Source organism: Helianthus annuus, chromosome 9 (assembly GCF_002127325.2).
Source record: "Helianthus annuus cultivar XRQ/B chromosome 9, HanXRQr2.0-SUNRISE, whole genome shotgun sequence".
Classification (NCBI taxonomy): Eukaryota; Viridiplantae; Streptophyta; class Magnoliopsida; order Asterales; family Asteraceae; genus Helianthus; species Helianthus annuus.
This window is the reverse complement of record NC_035441.2, coordinates 128308567-128327839: the sequence shown is the minus strand read 5'-3', so window position 1 is coordinate 128327839 and position 19273 is coordinate 128308567. Positions and strand designations below refer to the sequence as shown.

Below are 19273 nucleotides of genomic sequence, written 5' to 3'. Positions count from 1 at the left end.
AATCTATTCGAAATTCTGAAGATTTCCAGATCTTTTCTAACAGAATCCTGCAAGATTAAACAACCAAATCAGTCGAATTTTTTGAAAAAAATATGAAGAACGTGAAGAGCACGAAGAACAATCTTCGAATCTTCAAGACTTTCTAGCCAAAAATCCTTCAAAAATCAACCAAACCTGCAATCAAAAACACTTAAACAGCAAAATTAAATATGCAAACAGATCAAACAACCCTAAAATTTTCAAAAATTATATCAAACCCAAAAAAAAAATTCGAAAACCCTAATTCAGGTTTTAATATTTTAGAAAATTTAATCCAATTTTTCACCCGAATCTGCAGTCTGCAATTCTGAACCGAGCTTCTTCAAGAGCCTAACGCTCTGATACCAATTGTAGGTCCCTATCCCGTATGGATCGTAACGAGATTGATAATCAACCAAGGGTGCGGAATCCCCTTGATCAATCGAACAAACATAAACAAGAAAATCAAGATGACGAACACGAAACAATCACTTTCAATCCGGTCTTCTATTGATTATCCAATACAAGGTTTACAATCAATTAAAGACCTTCACAAGAAATCTCTGAGCCACTCTCTGTAGATTTCTCAAACTCTCTCAACTGACTACAAACTGGCTAACCTCAACCCTAATTCTTAAAGCTGTTTATATACTACAGTCTTGTTTGCATACTGGGCTTTAGTTTGGGCTTGGCTGATTAACCTAGACCCTAATGTCTAACCTTGTTTATATGACACAAGGTTTACAACTTGGCTAGGTTAAACACTTTTGGGCTGCGAATTGGACAGGCCCAATTCGCCCCCCATCACCCAATCTGGGTTTAGTTTAGCCCAAACTCAATTATCTCACTAATACAAAGCTAAACCCGCTAACCGTTTATCGTTTAACTAATTACAAGATATCCAAAGACCAAATCTAAGCTGTTGTCACAGAATATGCAACAACAAACTCCCCCTTAACAATAGCTTCCTAAAAACTTTGTCTTCAGTCTTCTTGCAATCTTCACGTAGTCTTGCACAGTCTTTGGTCTTTGGATAGCTTCAGCTTCAATAGCTTCTGTCAGCATAGCTTCTGTCAGCAACAGACTCCCCCTAAGCTGATGCATCCAATCACCAAATCTTCAACATGTTAGCAATTTGAGTAAACTCCAGTTTAGCATTTGCCCAGCAATCTTCAAACTCTTCAATCTAGTTTGCAATATAGAAAGGAGGTTCTACCATGCATCCAATCAAACTCTCATCTTCACACTTCACAGCAACTTCTCAGCAACATACTGCCCCTTCAATCTGTATACTATAAAACAACCATCTCGAGAAACCATAAGAATTTTTCAACAAAGTTAAATAAATTATTATTTTTCAAGAGATAGTTAAACTGTATTACAGATTAAGCATCTTCAATTTCACTAACACGCAAAACTTTTTATCCAACACAAAAGAACCTGCCTGATTTAAGATATTGAACTCACTTTCTAACACCGTCTCCACCTATCGGTAACAATTCCTCCACGAATAACAGTTTTCCGTACATTAAGAATTTTAAACAGAAAAAGACACTATTTTTGGATTTTTATATTATCTGAAAGCAAGTAAATACAAAAACAATAAACACTCTATTTTTTGAGAATCACCGGTAAGAAGATCATATCAGCACAATAAAACTGTTTCACACAATCATATTATTCTTTATTTAATGTTTTGGTGAAAAGCAGTCCAAGACGATTATCAGTATGTTTGTCCACTTAAACAAAACGCATGAACATTTCAAGTACCATTACCGTATGATACGTTAAGGTAATTTTAATGTAGGATCGCGTTCGGCCCTGTTTGAGTCGATCAGAAGAATTCCTATTCAAATCAAGAGGCGGAAACTAATGATTTGGTGCTATTTCAGTCGAATTCACTTAAATTTGCTGTTGTATTGATCAATAACACGAGTACACGTTCTGACAGCACTTCGGCAGCACTTCGTGGCTCACCGGAAGAAAACACCTCTAACCGTGTGTCTAGTTTCGCTTGAAAGGACCCTATTTATAGATGAGGAGGTTCCGCTTATATGGACATGACCGTATAAGCGGACCTACAACAATGACGTTCAAGCGGAACTATCATGACCATACAAGCGGAACTATGACAGTTGACACATAAGCGAAACTTAAACACTGACACATAAGCGAAACCTATACAATCTCATATTTCTAGGATTTCGTGCCATGTCTAACCTATACAACACTAAGACTCGATGTAAGACGTAGTCGACAGACGTAGTGCACCAACAGACTCCCCCTCGGATGTTGACGGAGTCTTCGAGTCTTCGATTGTCAACCTACAGTCTTTATCAGTCTTCAATCATCCTCTAAAGTATTTGTCATTTCAAGAATCCGCAAACTCTATCTTCATCACTAACAAGCTTCTCTTTCTCGATAGCAAGTTCCAGGATTAGTACTGGCTCTAACTGCTTCTTCAACTTTTGTCTTCAGACTCCCCTTCTCAAACTGCTGGGATCATAGTCTGGAATTCACAGCTTCATTCTAAGATCGTGGACAGGCTTCCATCAGGTTCAAGATCGTTACCTGACTCTGATCTATCTCAGGATTATCACCTGGCACATATATACCTGCACAATCTCTACCCAAATATAAGTTTCTTCAAGATTAAATCTCTTCAACAACTTATAAACTATGATGGTAAACTACAGAAATGATTTTGCATTCAGGATCTTTTACTGGCTCTATTCAAGCAAATTTAATAACTTCAAATTCACTCTCCCAAACCTGTTCTTCATGTTTAGCACTTTAAACTTCGAAAATCAGCTTTCCAACACCAGTTGTCGAAAATCTTTTTGAATTTTCTGAATGAAAGTAACTAACACTACTTATAAAAACACGAAACAATGCATAAATGAAATATTTACAGACAATATTTTTGTGAGTCCGTGCAAGAGGATCATATCAGTTTCTGAGACATATCACCAACACCGTTAAGCTTTATTTCATTTTAAGCTCAAAACAATTTACCTAGATTGTCAGTATGTTTGTCCTTTTAAATTTTCACACAGTTTTCAACTGTTTCAAGATATGCAATTAGTGTCTTAGATACTTAAACTTATCCGTGTGTCCCACTACTTGAATATACTCCCGTATCCAGATCCCAATATTCAGTCTTACAGGTGAGTATACCACAGATGATATCTGTAAAGGGGTTATGTGCGAGGGCCGTGAGAGCTCAGGTCGATACTTCCGTATACGCAGAGAGATGACGACTTCGAATTTTGGTGTGTCCCCTTTAGAGGATCTTTTATTTACAACAGCAGCGACTATCAATTTTATTGTTTCATCAGCATGCTGAGGGCGAGCTTATATTTCAAAGCTTTTTGCAGAAAGCATTATCCGGGGACTAGGTCAGTATTTCCATACAGCAGAAGTCCCGGGATAATACCCCAGATATCACTGAGTATAAAGACCTAGTATCTCAGAATAAGGGACCTTTCAAACAAGATTTCAGGGGTTACCTATATATCCAAACAGTTTTGTAAACCCACAGAATAAGCAAGTTTGAAATTTAGGTTTATATCTCTTTACAGTTTACTAAATGTGCGAAAACCTACTGACACATCCACAGTAAGATTGTTTATCACATTTTGACTATCCATTTCTTTAGCGTGTCGTGATAGTCCACTGATGTACTATCATTTCCTCTTTTATGCAACAAAAACTCATTTTTCAATTTTATCATGTTTTTGACTTTTTCAAATTTTCTGATGTTTTTGGATTTTCTAAAATTTCTTACTCCCCCTAAAATTCAAATACATCTAAAGAAAATTGAAAACAAACTATACAGAACATGACAACTGATATCGAATTGCCTCAATTCTCCATCCGTTTGACTTAAACAGTCAGAACTCCCCCTCACAACAAACTATTTTCCCATAATGATTTCAAAACACTCAAGTTTGTTTTAATCAAAATGGTTTTTCCGGAAAATAAGTTTGATGGATTTTACCACTTGTAAATTTGTCAATTAACAAGTTCGGGGATGTGGTTCCTCATATTATCTTCAACCACTTGTAGGAAAAATTCAAGTACAAATTAATGTCCTTGATTTACCATAAGCAGATATGCACAAACAAATCTTCAAACCTGTTTTTCAACCAATTACCATCTGTTGGTTGAATTCTCAAGGTGCCGATTCCTACTCCTCGCTTAAAAACCTGGGAGTTCCGGCAAGTCCTGCAAAAACTTCTTAAACACATTATACATACATGATAAAGAATGATGTCGATTCATAATCCACGATTACCAACTTGGGATCTCCGGCAAGTCAGGTTTCTACTCTTTGAAAAATATATCCACCCAAGCCTGACTTTCCTTGGGTGTAACAATCTCATCATCTTTACTTTTAACAGACTTGTGAACCCCTCTTTTGGCAGCATAAAATTCTTTAACACCTTTGGCCTTACCATTGACCATTTTGCCAAAAATGTGTTTCACATTTCCGTTGAAAGTCTTTTCAACATCAAATTTCTTCTTGTCAGAATAAAATTGATTTGAAATTTCAACTTTTCCAACTTTCTTCATAAAATTTTCAGCATGCAACGGTGGAAAGTTTTCATCATTCATAGTTGGAACTTTTCTTTCAACCTTCTTCTCAACATGTGGCTCCTCTGATTTTGTGGAATCAGATTCATCACCAGAATTATTACCTGAACCTTTCACAACCCATTTTTGATTTGACACATTCTCTTTTCTTTTTGAAGCACTCTTTGAACATTCTCCTTTTTCAAAAGTTGAATTTTCAAAGCCAGTAAACTTCCGGGTTGAAAGTTCAGTTTTCTCAACGACTTTCTCTTTCATTTTACCAGAGACTTCCTGTTTTGGCTTGAATGTCTTCGGACAATTCCTAGCAACATGACCAACAGTTTTACACTGAAAACAGGTTCTCTTTTCAATCTTCTTTGGAATATCATTCTTCTTTAATTCTTCTTGCTTCTTGGCAAGGAATTCCTGATTTGACTGCTTTCTGAATGATTGTTCTTTTTCAGCTTCTGTCGTTTTCCCTGAAACAAACACAGTTTTTGGTTTATTCATTTTTTCATTTTTATAGTTTTTCGGTGGAATAAAACCAAGACCTTTCTTTTTGAAATTACGATTATGGTTTGGTTTCTTTTGGAAACTATAACCACAATTGTAACCCCTTTTCTTGTTAATTCTTTGTTGATCTCTTGAAGTGTATTGTTTAGGTTTTCCGGAAAGATGTAAATCTTTTATTTCAGAAATATTAATTTCTGTTATTTTGAAAACCTTTTGAATCATTTCAAATCTGACACTTCTTATTGGAAAAGTTTTATCAGAATATAATTTATCAGAATCTTTCAAAGTATAAGCCACTTTGAATGATTCATCATTCAAATTAGATTTTGACATCAAAAACTCTTTATCATAAACCCGTTTGTTCTTTTTGAATGTTGGCTTTTGTTGGTGCACTTCATCTGTTGATTTCGTCTTGGATCAAGTCTTTGTCTTAGAATGTTAGATTAGGGCTCATTGTACGAGAAAACAGGAGATTGTATGTGTATAGTGAGTTAGGTCCGCTCATATGGTCATTAGTCAGTAGGTCCGCTTTTATGTCAACCATATAGGTCCCCTTATATGGACATGTGAGGTCCGCTTATATGGACATGTCCATATAAGCGAACCACCATGCCCTATATAAGGGACACATGAGCGGATCTAGACAGTAGTGTGTGTGTGGTCTTGTATGGTACGGCGAAGCCCTGCCAAATCGTCTCCAGAGCTTGTAACTTGTTAGAAAGAGCAATAAACATAGACAAATTAGTGAAATCAAGCTAAACGAAGACCGAATCAATGAATTCCGCCTCTGATTCTGTCTAAGCACTCTTCTGATCGACTCGTCAGGTCTTCTAACGATCCTACAGCTTTGACGCATTGGACCCTGACTTTGACTGGGGTTTGTACTCCATGTTTGACTCCTCACTGTCATCTTTATCTAGCACCTGATCGACCACACTCTTTATCAACTTTGACTCATGATCAGTGTCGGATGACGTGTACGTGACATCAATATTTTCTGGCAAGTTATCCGATGGCCCAGACTCCCATTCTAAGTTTATTGCTTTTTCGACTCTATCAGAATTTGGATTTCGAGGTGAATATCCATTTTCGGCCGGGGGCGGACATCTATTGTAGACCACATTTGATTTCTTACCAGAAGTCCTCACTTTTCTTCGTCTTTTGTCACAGATTTCTTTTCTTCTGACGTCTTCACTTCTCCAAACGTCTTCAAATTTTCCACAACCGGATAAATCCTGGCAACAACAAAAGTAGAACATGAGTAACTTTCTAATAACTTTTTCACTTTCTCAGTTTCTATCTTTTGTGTTGCTAACTCCAACTCCAGATCTGCACACTTCTTTATATGAAAATTAGCATCATCAAGCTGTCTCAGGTACGCTATCTTCAGTGTATTCATTGCCACAGCTTGTTCACCACTTGAATCAGTATACTTGTTGATTTCTCTGTTCATTCTATCATATGATTCTTTTAATCTGTTTATGTTATGCAGCAACTCATTGTTCTGCTTGATTAAAGAATCACAGTTCATGCATTTTTCTGGAACTTCAACTGGTTCAGCATCAACTTTTACTTCAAATTCAGGAACCTCTTTGACTGTTCTGTTTGATCTTAAAAATTCAGCTCTTCTTTTTCTCTCAGCTTCAGCTTTTAATCTCTCTTCCTCTTCTTCCTCTTCTTCAAGCTTTTTCCGTCTTGCTTCAGCAGCTTCCATGACTTTCCTGCTTCTTTCTGCACATTTCAAATCATAGGCATTAGCAAAGAAAGCATTAACATTTGAAGTGTTTTTGGACATCTCTTTGGCCATGAGATCTTCATCTGGGAAAAAATCATCCCAACAAAAACCTTCAGCCAACTTTTCATCTTCTTGTTCTGCCAAACACACTTTGCTGTTTGTTGGAATATATTTATCCCATGAAAAGTTTTCATATTTGCTTAGACATGCTCTTTTTGACCCGTCAATCACATCTCTCCCATGTGCAGTTTGTGCCTGATGCTGTGCTGGTGGTGTGACTTGATGATAAATCGCCTTTTTGTGATAGTCGTTGTTTCCGAAAGGATTTTGGGCTCCAGTAGCTTCACGGTTTTTGCACTCCCTCTTGAAATGCCCCTTTTCCCTGCAACGAAAACACGTAACTTTAGATTTATCAAAGCTTAAAGTTGAAACATTTGCATCACGGAAATCATCTCTTCCCGTAATTTGTTTAAATTTTTCAGCTCGTCTCATAACACTAGCCATGCACCATTTTATGTCCATTAATTCCATCTCTTCAGCATCAATTTGATCATAATCCTCTTTCGTGAGCATTGGATTACCGATCTTTCCGGCCACAAAACTACTATAAGACTCAAGAACCATTCCTAACAAAGACATTTGATTTTTAGCAATCTCTTCAGTGTAATCTTGATCATTTTCAATACTAAGAACAATATTACACTGAAGTTTTCTTCCATTCTTTGTTACAGAAATGTCTGGATCGAATGATGAAAATCTTGAGCTGCTAGATCCCTGGGAAGATTTCTTTTCAGAAGAATCTTTAACACTAAAAGCAGTTTCGATTTTTGGAGAATGATTGGTTGATCCAGTAGCACCACTCTTGTAGTACAAGCTGATATCCTGTTCTCCATCGTAATTCTTCATCCTGGCAATCTTTCTCTGCTCCATCTCTTGAGCTTCCAGGTGCTTGATGAAATCTCCCAGTGTCATATTCTTGTAATCTTTTCTGTTGGATCTCAGCATCATCAGAAACGTTCCCCAAGTCTCATATGGTAGCGCATCTGCAAGTTTTTCAATCAATTCATCAGTATCTTTCTTAATTCCAAGTTTTGACATGTTTCTCACCAAGTTACAATATCTATCAATTATTTGCTTGGTGTTTTCATATTTCAAACCACAGAATAAGTCAAATTCTTTCTTCATGAGAGACATTTTATTTTTGAGCATATCATCACTTCCAACAAACTTTGCTTCCAATTCTGTCCAGATTGAATAAGCAGTTCCATCATGTTGAAGCAATATCAAGATATTTCTTTTATCGCTTGCTGAAGCAGACTCACCATGAGTTTCTCATCTCGATATTTCTTTTTATCTTCTGTACTCATCTCTCTAAGTGCTAACGTAACATTATTTCTCGTGGGCCTAACATATGGCTCTTCAGTGTGTTCCCACGCATCTAGGTGATAAGCCTCGACCCAGTTTCCAAAACGTTCAGACCACACGTTATAATCATCAATATCCATGAGTTTAGGCGGTTTCTGAGACGTCCGGTTTCATTTTCAATCAAAGCATTTTGAGTCATTGAGATCGGACTAGCAAAGGCGTTATAAAATTCGTTGTCCATTGTTCAAAGGTCACCGGTTCACAAATTTCAAAGTTTAGGCAAAATGTTCTCTCAAGCGAAACACTAACTGTCCAGAAAAGCGGAACCTTGATTGTTACTTCAAGCGAAACCCTAAGTTGTCAGTACAAGCGGAACCTTGAATGTCTTATAAGCGGAACCTTCAAGTGTCTTATAAGCGGAACCACTAAGTTATCAGTTCAAGCGGAACTCTTGAGCGGAACTACAACAGAGTGTCTTTGAAGCGGACCCTTTGAAGCGGAACTATCAGAAATTGTCTAAATAAGCGAACCTAACTTGCACATATAAGCGGAACAAGGTGCTATTTGGAGCGAAACCACCTGTACCTTGAAGCGAAACTAGCTGCTGAGCTGACACTAAAGCGAACCTGACTTGTTCCTTGAAGCGGAACTACCTTGTTCGTTAAAGCGGAACCTATTCACGAGCAGTTTTGACCCATTTTTAAAGTGAATTTTAACATCAAACTTTCCAGGGTTTGTCTATATACTATTATGCACAATCCATGAGATTTTGAGCTTGTTTTACCGTGAAAAATTTTAAAACTTTTGAAGAAAGTGTAGAAAAATAGATGAAATGCAGCTGAAATGGCAAGAACTCTCCCTCTTGAGCTCTGATACCAATTGTAGGATCGCGTTCGGCCCTGTTTGAGTCGATTAGAAGAATTCCTATCCAAATCAAGAGGCGGAAACTAATGATTTGGTGCTATTTCAGTCGAATTCACTTAAATTTGCTGTTGTATTGATCAATAACACGAGTACACGTTCTGATAGCACTTCGGCAGCACTTCGTGGCTCATCGGAAGAAAACACCTCTAACTATGTGTCTAGTTTCGCTTGAAAGGACCCTATTTATAGATGAGGAGGTTCCGCTTATACGGACATGACCGTATAAGCGGACCTACAACAATGACGTTCAAGCGGAACTATCATGACCATACAAGCGGAACTATGACAGTTGACACATAAGCGAAACCTAAACACTGACACATAAGCGAAACCTATACAATCTCATATTTCTAGGATTCCGTGCCATGTCTAACCTATACAACACTAAGACTCGATGTAAGACGTAGTCGACAGACGTAGTGCACCAACATTTAATACTGATATACTAGTGTGTCCCACTTCAGGATATACCCCCGCGATCAAGGTATGCACAAAGATTCATCGTAGTAGGTGAGTATACTGATGTCATCCTTTAAGATATCCTGACTATGTCTAGGTCTGCATATAATCTGTTTTATCATGTTTTGATTGCTTAACAATGAACACCCAAATAAATACTAATCAAATCCTGGAAATATAAACAACACACTCTATCATGAAAGTATCTTCCCTACCACATATTTCACAAGTCCAATCCAGATTTCTGAAATCTTAACTGGGAATAGGTTGAGAAGAGAACAAAATAGATCTTTAGCAGAGAAGGTATAATATACAGATCAAATGAGTTAACTGAATTTTATATAGGTTTCTTGGGTTTCTTTTGGGCACTTGAGGGCCTCTTTCGGGTGTATTAGATCTATAGCGCGACAACGTACAGCTAGGTCAGAATGTATCTGGATGCAGCAGAAGCTGTCGTTGCCTAGCACCTCCAGGTCAGCATATATCTGGATGCAGCAGAGGAGGTACACGACTTTTTTCAGAGAAGATTTCAGAATCAGATCAAAATTGTGTGTATCGGGACAACATACAGACATTCAAATAGAAATGAGCTAATTCTAGGTGACTTTCTTTCCTGGGGTCATGTATAATTTTAGTTCTAAACAAAAGGACAGCCAAGATATCCCCAGATGAAATATCAGTATAAAGACCCAACACTTCATATTTTTGCAATCTATCAACGCAAGAATTAAGGTCAATAAACCATACACCACCCTTAACAGATTTCATTGATTGACATGGATTTCAGACCGATCAAAACATGTGCAAGTATTTCGGTGTCAACGCTTAACCGGTTTCATACTCGCAACGTACTCCAACAACAACAATGACTGATTCGAGATTTAAGAACTATGAACAAAGGACTATATCATGAACAATTAGAACAGTTAACCGGAATTATAAGACAAAGAATGCAGGGGTTGAGATCGTTGAACATCAATCTGAAGATTACCTGATGAGCTTTGAATGTCAATGAATCTTGTGGAAGTTTAAAGTAGTGTTGATTCTGATCTTGTAAAAGTTTAATGTGATGTTGATTCGGTTTTTAGAGAGAAGATGATGAAGGATTTTGAAAAGATTTAAAAAAAATGACGGTTAAGGATATATATACAAGGAAATAGATAACCAGCGAAATCATAAGTTCGCTGGTATCTTAATTTCGCCGCCAACTTGAGAATTTTCAAAACTTTCTAATTTCGCTCGTAGATTTCAAACTTTCTCGTAAAACGTGCCCAGTTTTGTTTAAAATATTATTTATTACGTAATATTCACAAACTTGATAAAACTTGGGCCATTTTGACTCCGAACTTCGAATTTCCAGCTTTGGGAGGTTCCATTCTACGCGAAATTTCTTGTAACATTCAACGCTTGCCAACATACCTGCAGAAGATCATATTGCCAACACTTGCCAATTTCTATATTTATTATTATTATTATTTACTAACCAGGGCACAAGAAAAACTGCTAGTATGTTTGTCCGTTTAAATCCATGCATCCTTCTTTCAACGTGCCTTCGGAGAGCGCTTTTTATCATGTTTTTGGTAATATTGACAAGTCTTCAATGGCCCCCACACAAGCTATTGAGAATAGAATCATTACGCCCCCGTGAGTCCCACATCAGGACATACCCCCGCGATCAAGGTATGCGCAAAGATTCCTCATAACGGGTGAGTATATTGGTTTCATTCTCTTCAACGATAGAGCGGAGATCAGGTCTGTACTTTCGTACAACAGAGATCCCAAGAACTATCGAGGGCTAAGACAGATAGTTTGGTGAACAGGTCAGTACTTCTGTACAGCAGAGTGACCAAACTAATCTATCTAGGTTTTGGCCAGATTTGGCGCTTATTATGAAAAGGGTTTGGCCTTTTTGATATATAAGGCACTTATTATGAAAAGGATATCATAGCGTCTAGGTCAGCATGTATCTGGATGCAGCAGAAGAACAACTATGATATCCCCCGAATGAAATACCATTTTAAAGACCTGAAATCTCAGACTTTGGCAATCTGTCAACACAAGATTTAAGACCATTAAGCCATATGCCGCAACGTGTTACCCACTGAGATGCGTAATGCCTGAGAAAAGCCAGAATTCTTTTGTAGACGTTATGTTTTGCTCCCTAACAGCAGTTTACTCGTCGGTGTTGCTGAATCTACCAACATGTCGTTGCTTGGTACCCCGATTTCTTTTTGTTTTCTGTTTTTGCAAGAAATGACAAAGCGTTAGCAATTTTCTATCACTTCCTCTAGCAGGAGTCAGACATAAGCATCTGTTTTTGGATTTTCTGAACATATCCCCCCTAAAATCTTTATTTTCGTGAGTCCATTTGCCCGAAAATAAAATTTTAAACAGAATATCTTTTTGGTGGGCGACGTTTTTCGATACTTGTTTTTCTCTCAACAAACATTTTTTTTTAACAAAGGATAGAGTATTTACGGACAGTTTGAATCACAAGATTCATTTCCACTCAAGGAAATTAACCATTTCCAACCAGGTTACCAGCTGGCTGAATCGAGTTTTATCAAAGGCTTTCGTGAAAATGTCGGCCCGCTGCTGTGTTGTATCCACTGGCACCACTTGAATATATCCCTTCTCGTAGGCATCTCGAATTGCGTGAATTCGAATTTCAATGTGCTTTGTTCTTGAGTGGTGTATGGGATTCTTCACAATTCCCAGACATGCTTCATTGTCGATGAATATAGGAGTCTTCATTATGTTGATTCCATAATCCAACAACTAATTTTGTATCCAGAGAACTTGTGAACAGCAGCTGTAGGCCGCAGTGTATTCTGCCTGAGCTGTTGAGGTGGACACCGTTGTCTGCTTCTTGCTTTGCCATGAGATCAAACGATTTCCCAAGAATTGACATCCTCCTGATACAGACCTGCGATCTACTTTACAACCTGCATGATCACTGTCAGAATAGGCAATAAGATCAAAATTACTATCTTTAGGATACCAAAGACCTAGTTTCTGAGTTCCTTTGAGATAGCGGAAGATGCGCTTTACAGCAGTTTCGTGAGATTCCTTGGGATTTGTCTGAAATCGAGCACAAAGACAGACGGCCCACATAATGTCCGGCCTGCTAGCCGTCAAGTACATCAGAGAACCGATCATCGAGCGATAAAAGGATTTGTTTACAGGTTTTCCTTGAGGATCTAGAGTAAACTCTGTCTGAGAGGCGAGCGGGGTGCTGGCGACTTTACAGTCGTTCATGTTGTACTTCGTGAGAATATCCCGAATGTACTAGGCCTGATGAATGACAATCCCGTCCTCCTTTTGCTTCACTTCTAGCCCTAAGAAGAAATTCAGCTCTCCCATCATGCTCATTTCGAATTTTGCCTTCATGACGGTCTCGAATTCCCTACACAACGCCTCGTTAGTCGACCCGAAAATGATATCGTCGACGTAGATTTGAACCAGCATTACATCTTCCCCGATCTTCTTGGTAAAGAGAGTCATGTCGATCTTTCCTCTGGTGTACCCACACTCTAACAGGTAAGTTGACAAAGTTTCATACCAAGCACGTGGAGCTTGATGAAGACCATAGAGCGCTTTGTCCAACTTGAGGTAACGACCTGGAAAATGAGGATCTTCGAACCCTGGAGGTTGACATACGTAGACTTCTTCCTTTACCTTCCCGTAAAGAAAAGTACTCTTTACATCTATTTGAAAAACTTTGAAATTTCTGTATGATGCATATGCCAGGAATATTCTGATGGCTTCCAGTCGTGCAACTGGAGCGAAAACTTCTTCGTAGTCAATCCCTTCCTCCTGACGAAATCCTTGCACCACCAATCTGGCCTTGTTCTTAATTACCACTCCACGATCATCCATCTTGTTACGGAAGACCCATTTAGTACCAATTGGAAACTTTCCTTCAGGTAAATCAACTAATTCCCAAACTTTAAGCTTGCGAAATTGAGATAGCTCCTCCTGCATGGCCTGGACCCAACTGGAGTCTTGAATAGCCTCTTCGATGTCTCGTGGAACGGATTGCGAGAGAAGAGCTGCAAAGAGTCCTTTGTTGATGCTTGACGACTGCCCGCGTGCACGCACTCCTTCTTCGACTGCACCTATGACGTTTTCAAGAGGATGATTTCGGTTTGTCTTGTATCCTGCATTTGCCAGAGACTCAATCTGCTGCGGAAGGTTGGTGAACTGTTTGTCCACGTAAATCACTGGTGGATCATCTTCTTGAGTTGGTTCATCCACATTCGCCTGTGAAGAAGAAGCACCGTTTTCTTGGGTGTTCTCAGGCGAAGTGTCACCAGTTGTTTCATTCACAGAAAGAATTGGGTCAGCAGTTGATGGAGATAAACGGGTAGTAAACGGAGTTAAACCCATGTCTAATGAGTCAAACAGTGGTTCAACTTGAGTGTCTTCAACCAGTTCAGTTTCTGGAGCATCTTCCGTAATTTCAAAGGTGTTGAAAATCACACCCACATCATAGAACCAATCAGGAGTACTTCCAGTGTTGGTGTATTTTCCTTCTTGAAAATCAACATAATATGATTCAATCACCATCTTCCTTCTTTTGTTGTAAACTCGGTAGGCCTTCTATGTGGATGAATACCCCATGAAGTAGCAGATATCACCCACTGCTTCAAATTTGATGAGATTTTCTTGAGTGTTTAGAAGAGTACACGAACATCTAAATGGTCTGAAGAAGTCAGTAAGCGGCTTTCTTTTGAAGTGAAGTTCATATGCCATTTTTCTGTGTGGTTTTACAATGAGGACCCTGTTCAGAATGTAGCATGCTGTATTTATCGCTTCTGCCCAAAAGATGATTGGAAGCTTTGAATCCACCAGCATGGTTCTTGCAGCTTCGATAAACGTTCTGTTCTTGCGTTCGGCGACTCCATTTTGTTGGGGAGTTCTGGCTGCACTGTATTGGAGATGAATTCCCTTTTCTGCACAGAAGGATATGAAGGTCTGATTTTTGAACTCGGACCCATTATCACTTCTGATCGACTTCACTTTCAGTCTAGTCATGTTTTCAATCAGCGGTATGAACGATTTGAGAACTTCAGCTGTCTCGCTTTTTGCTTCAAGAAAATAGACCCATGAAAATCGTGAGAAATCATCTGTAATCACCAAACAATAGGAACTTTTAGCAAGACTTTTAACGCTAATTGGACCAAAAAGATCCATATGCATCAACTGAAGTGGCGCAGTAATCGTATTCACTGCTTTGGACTTGTGCGACTTCTTGTGTTGCGTTCCCTGGGCGCATGCAATACATTTTTCAGAAAAGGGAAATTCTTTTATCGGAAGTCCTCTTACTAGGTTTAACTTAGAGAGTTTATTCATCATCATCATCATCATCATCATCATACTCAGTATATCCCACCAATAGCAAAGCTAAGGTAGGGTCTGAGGAGGGTGAGATGTAGACAGCCTTACCTCTACCCCGTAGGAATAGAGAGGCTGCTTCCAATGAGACCCCCGGCTCGATTGTAGTTTTGCATCAAGCCTTGGACATAAGACACATAACACTCAGCAATTGAGACAAATGCCGATTAGTGCATGTACCCCTTTGTCTTTTGGCTATCAACGCCACCACATGATGCATGATTAACCATCCCATCTTTTAACGTTATTTTCACGAAATTAGTAAAAAACATTAAAATTAGTGCACTTTCACTTTTGCCCCCCGAGCGCCCACACATATTTTTGAAATTTACATGCCCCAATCGCCTGTGCCAAAGCAGTGACTCCGATTCTGAAGCCTTTGAAATCAAGCACGTCAAGTTGTCATTTGTCTTGGCATTTTTCATGTTGAGCATGTATGTATTGTTTTGTCTTGGAGCAGTGAGCATGATCATTTCTGCAGGAACAACATATCCAGGCTTGAGAAACAAGCATTCCATGTCATTGAAAAGCACCGATATTCCTTTATCACAGACTTATGATACACTCATGAGATTGTAGCACAATTCTGGAACATAGTTGACATTTTCCAATGTGGGGCTTCAGACACCACATCTCCTACTCCAACGATCTTCCCTCCTTTCTCGTCTCTAGCGAAAGACACGAAATCACCATCGATGAAACGAAATTTCTTCAGAAGTTCCTTCAATCCAGTCATGTGTCTTGAGCATCCGTTGTCGACATGCCAGATGTACTCCATAAGCATACGGAGCCATTTCTGTAGCTTATTCTGAAATACAAGAATATACACAAATTAGTTTAGTTTGGGAACCTAGATTTGCTTCATTTTGAATCTATCGTGGTTTTGACCCACGTTGTCCTCTTTTTGTTTCCAAAAATAGGCTGTTAACTCAACCAGATTTTTAACAGACTTCTTAAGATAGTTGAGTTGATATGTGAAGTTTGTGACAAAATCATATTCTGGTTTAGAAAACTTCTTGGTTTTACAATGTTTCGCTGTATGTCCTAAGTGACCACAACGAACGCATCTTTTACGTCTGGGTCTTTTGGTGTTAGAAGATGATGTATGTGATGAGAGTCTTGAGCTTTCTGCTTTCTTCATTTTCTTGTCCACTCTGCTTTCATCTTCTGAACATTTTTCATCACTGTCTGAATCAGATGAACTTTCAGACGTGTTGTCCTCGCTTGAGCTTCGCTCTTCACTTGCTTCGTAACTTGACTCATTGTAGCTTTGATCTTCACTTGAACTTTCTGAGTCTTGGTCTTCGATTGTTTCAACACTTGAACACTCGGAGCTTTCATCATTTGTATTCAGATCTTCACTTGAGGTTTTCGGGGTTTCTTCACTCAAGAATTCGAGACTTTCACCATCTGTTATTTGATCTTCATTTGAGCTTTATGATTTTTGTTTATCTTCTGAGGCAGTGATACTTGATTCTCCATTGAAGTGATCTTCAGTGACACTCTTTTCTGAATCTGTCATACCTGTTCGAGATGGAATAAATTCTGGAATTTCCTCTGTGAGGAATTTTCCAAAGCTATTCTTTTTCAATTCTGGCACAAATACAGGAGATTCACAAACAGCTTTATCATCACAAAATGCAGAATTTAAATCATGACATTCAGACACAAAATGTTCACGATCACGGGTCTCAAATGTGGGCACATGGCCCTTACAGTCATCTGAAGATTTAAATTTAGGCACACGGCCATTACAGTCATCCATCCTACTTAAATTATTACATTCATCCTGAATATTGTTTCTCCTAGAACAGTTCCAGGCGAACCAGTTAACGGTGGAATAACTGTCGCCTGAATATCCGATTCCTATTTTTGAACTGCCGCAGTCTCCATCCTCATCGCACACATCTTCTTTACACACAATTGGATCTGCATTACTTTTAGAAAAGTTAGCGGTTGTTTCATTTTCACAATACTCATTTTGTTCAACAGAGGCCTTTTTATTTATGAGATCGTTTTCGGGATGAGGAGTTGGCATAGGCACATAGTTTTTGCTATGTGGTGGAAAGAAAAGTTTTCTTTCATTTCCGTGCCTATCCTTACATCCAATCCCGTCTTTCACAAACGTTGGTCGTTGGCAGTTTTTAATGTCAGTAAAGGCCTTTTGACTGACATTCCATTTGTCTATTATAATTTGTAATTTATTCTTTTCGTTTAAAGCTTTTTCTAATCTTTCTGTGAGATCGTTAATAATAAAATCTTTTCTAAACACAAATTCCTTTAGAGTTTGCATTTCAGCTAAAGTTGAATTCAACTTTCTCTGATATGCGGCCTCGTTCTGTTTAAGCTCGTTGTTAAATTTTAAAGCTTTATCTTTTTGTCTCTCAAATTCTAGATTTAGAGACTTGTAATGTGCCACGACATCAACGCATGCAGGTGTGCATAATTTTACTTTAAAACTATGTGGAATACTGTTTACCAAGTCTTTGTCAGCTTTTTCTTTTGAAGTTTCTGTTTTCATAGTTGCAGCTGGGACCTTTTCTTTGCCCTTCTTCTGATCAGATGCCTCTTCAGACCCATGCTCCTTTGCTTCTCCAGACTTCTTTTCTTTCTCAGGCTCTATGGAGGTGAGAATGCTTTTCAGACCTTTGTCAGCCGTATAGTCTCCTTTTGGAATTCCAGCTGTCTGTTTCTCGAACTGCTTCGATGAGGAATCGCTTGAAATCTTTGCCATGAGAGCTTTGTTGACTTGCTCCTTAGCTTCAGCAATTTCTTCACTCCAATCATAGTCTTCGACGACTAAAGCTTTTGGCGTGCTAGGAGACGCGTTGTTCTTATTTTCTTCAACGGTGATTTGTTTTACAGCAGGAGTTGATTCAATGTTTCCTTCTTTCAACAAGGGGCAGTCACGCTTGAAATGGCCCAGATTCTTACAGTTGTAGCATCTTAGTTTGGGTTTATCAAAACCAGCTTTTCCAAGACCCAAACGCTTTCTTGTTTTGTCTTGAAATTTCTTTAACCTCAAAGTGATCATGGCCATCTGCCATTTCAGATCCATTTCTTCCATGTCATCTGGATCAACCTGATACATGTCTTCAGCAGTGAACATCTCCTTCTTCAATTCTCCAGACATCAAAGCTTCATAGCTGCTCAGAAACATGTTGAAAAGTGCCACGTTTTCAGTCGACACCTTCAACGCTTGTGTATCACCAACCGTGATGGTTTTCTCACTAGGTTGTGGAGTTTTTGATGCGCTTGCGGAAGCGTTCGCGTAAATTAAGTCAGAAGCTTGTGGACTGATGCCACCTGAAGCAAGAAATGCCACATTCTTCAATCCAGCAGAAGTTTGAGTTGACTTTGGTGGGTAACCAGCAGTGTTCATTTCTCGTTTGTTGACATCCATTTCAAAGGCTCTTAGGGTGTTAATTAAGTCGGACAAAGTGACGGGATTTGGGTTGTTGAGGAAATCCTTCTTGATCATCATGCATTGAAGACTCCATTCCTTGGGGAGTGAATCTAGCAGCTTCTTTATTGCAGCACGGTTTGTGACAGGATTTCCCACCTTCTTCATTTTGGTCATCATATTCAGAAAGCGACTGATGTGATCGGAAAGACTTTCTCCACGAACTCCACAAAACATGTCATATTGTTTCTGCACCATGTCTCTCTTGCTTTCGATCAGCTCTTCATTTCCCTCATAATACTCAATCAATGCATTCCAGAGTGCATTTGCAGTTCGGTGTTCTTCAAACATGTTACAGTCACCAGTTGACAGTGCCATGGTTAAGGCAGCATGAGCACGTCGATCACGTTGGATTAGAGCCTTGTCTTCATCAGTGAAGGTGGTTGCATCGTTGTTAGCAACTACCGCATCTCCTCGAACAACCGTTGGAATGTGAGGTCCAGCGGTGACAGAGAGCCACAGATTGTAGTCCGTGTACTCGAAGAACGATTGAATGCGAGTCTTCCAAGTGCTGAAGTCTTCAACCCCTTTCAACTTTGGTGGTCTAGTAGTGGTTCTGGTCTCAAGTTCCTCTTGAGCAATTGGACTTAGTTGATTCAACGACATCTTGGCTTGATTTTGACAAAAGAGAGCTGATCAGAGGCTAAATTCGCTGACAGATCACTAGAAGCCGGTAACAGTATTAATTTCGCCGATGATTTGAGAAGCACAAACAATTTCACTGAAGATCTTCACCGATCTCCTATCTTCGCTGGAACACGATGATGTCCTGCACGAGCGAACAAGCTAATTCCGCTGATACAAGCAATATAAACGTTAGTTTA

General features: G+C 38.9%; 1 protein-coding gene across 1 annotated transcript; it reads right to left on the bottom strand.

Annotated features, from left to right (window-relative positions):
- Positions 1-15551: 15551 nt before the first annotated feature.
- LOC110901395 lies at positions 15552-19055 on the bottom strand. Its single transcript, XM_022148226.1, has 6 exons — positions 18069-19055; positions 17459-17999; positions 16769-16915; positions 16511-16609; positions 16140-16396; positions 15552-15794 (listed from the first exon to the last, which is right to left on the bottom strand). The coding sequence occupies exons 1-6, from the start codon at positions 19053-19055 to the stop codon at positions 15552-15554; spliced, it is 2274 nt and encodes a 757-aa protein (XP_022003918.1).
- Positions 19056-19273: the final 218 nt, after the last annotated feature.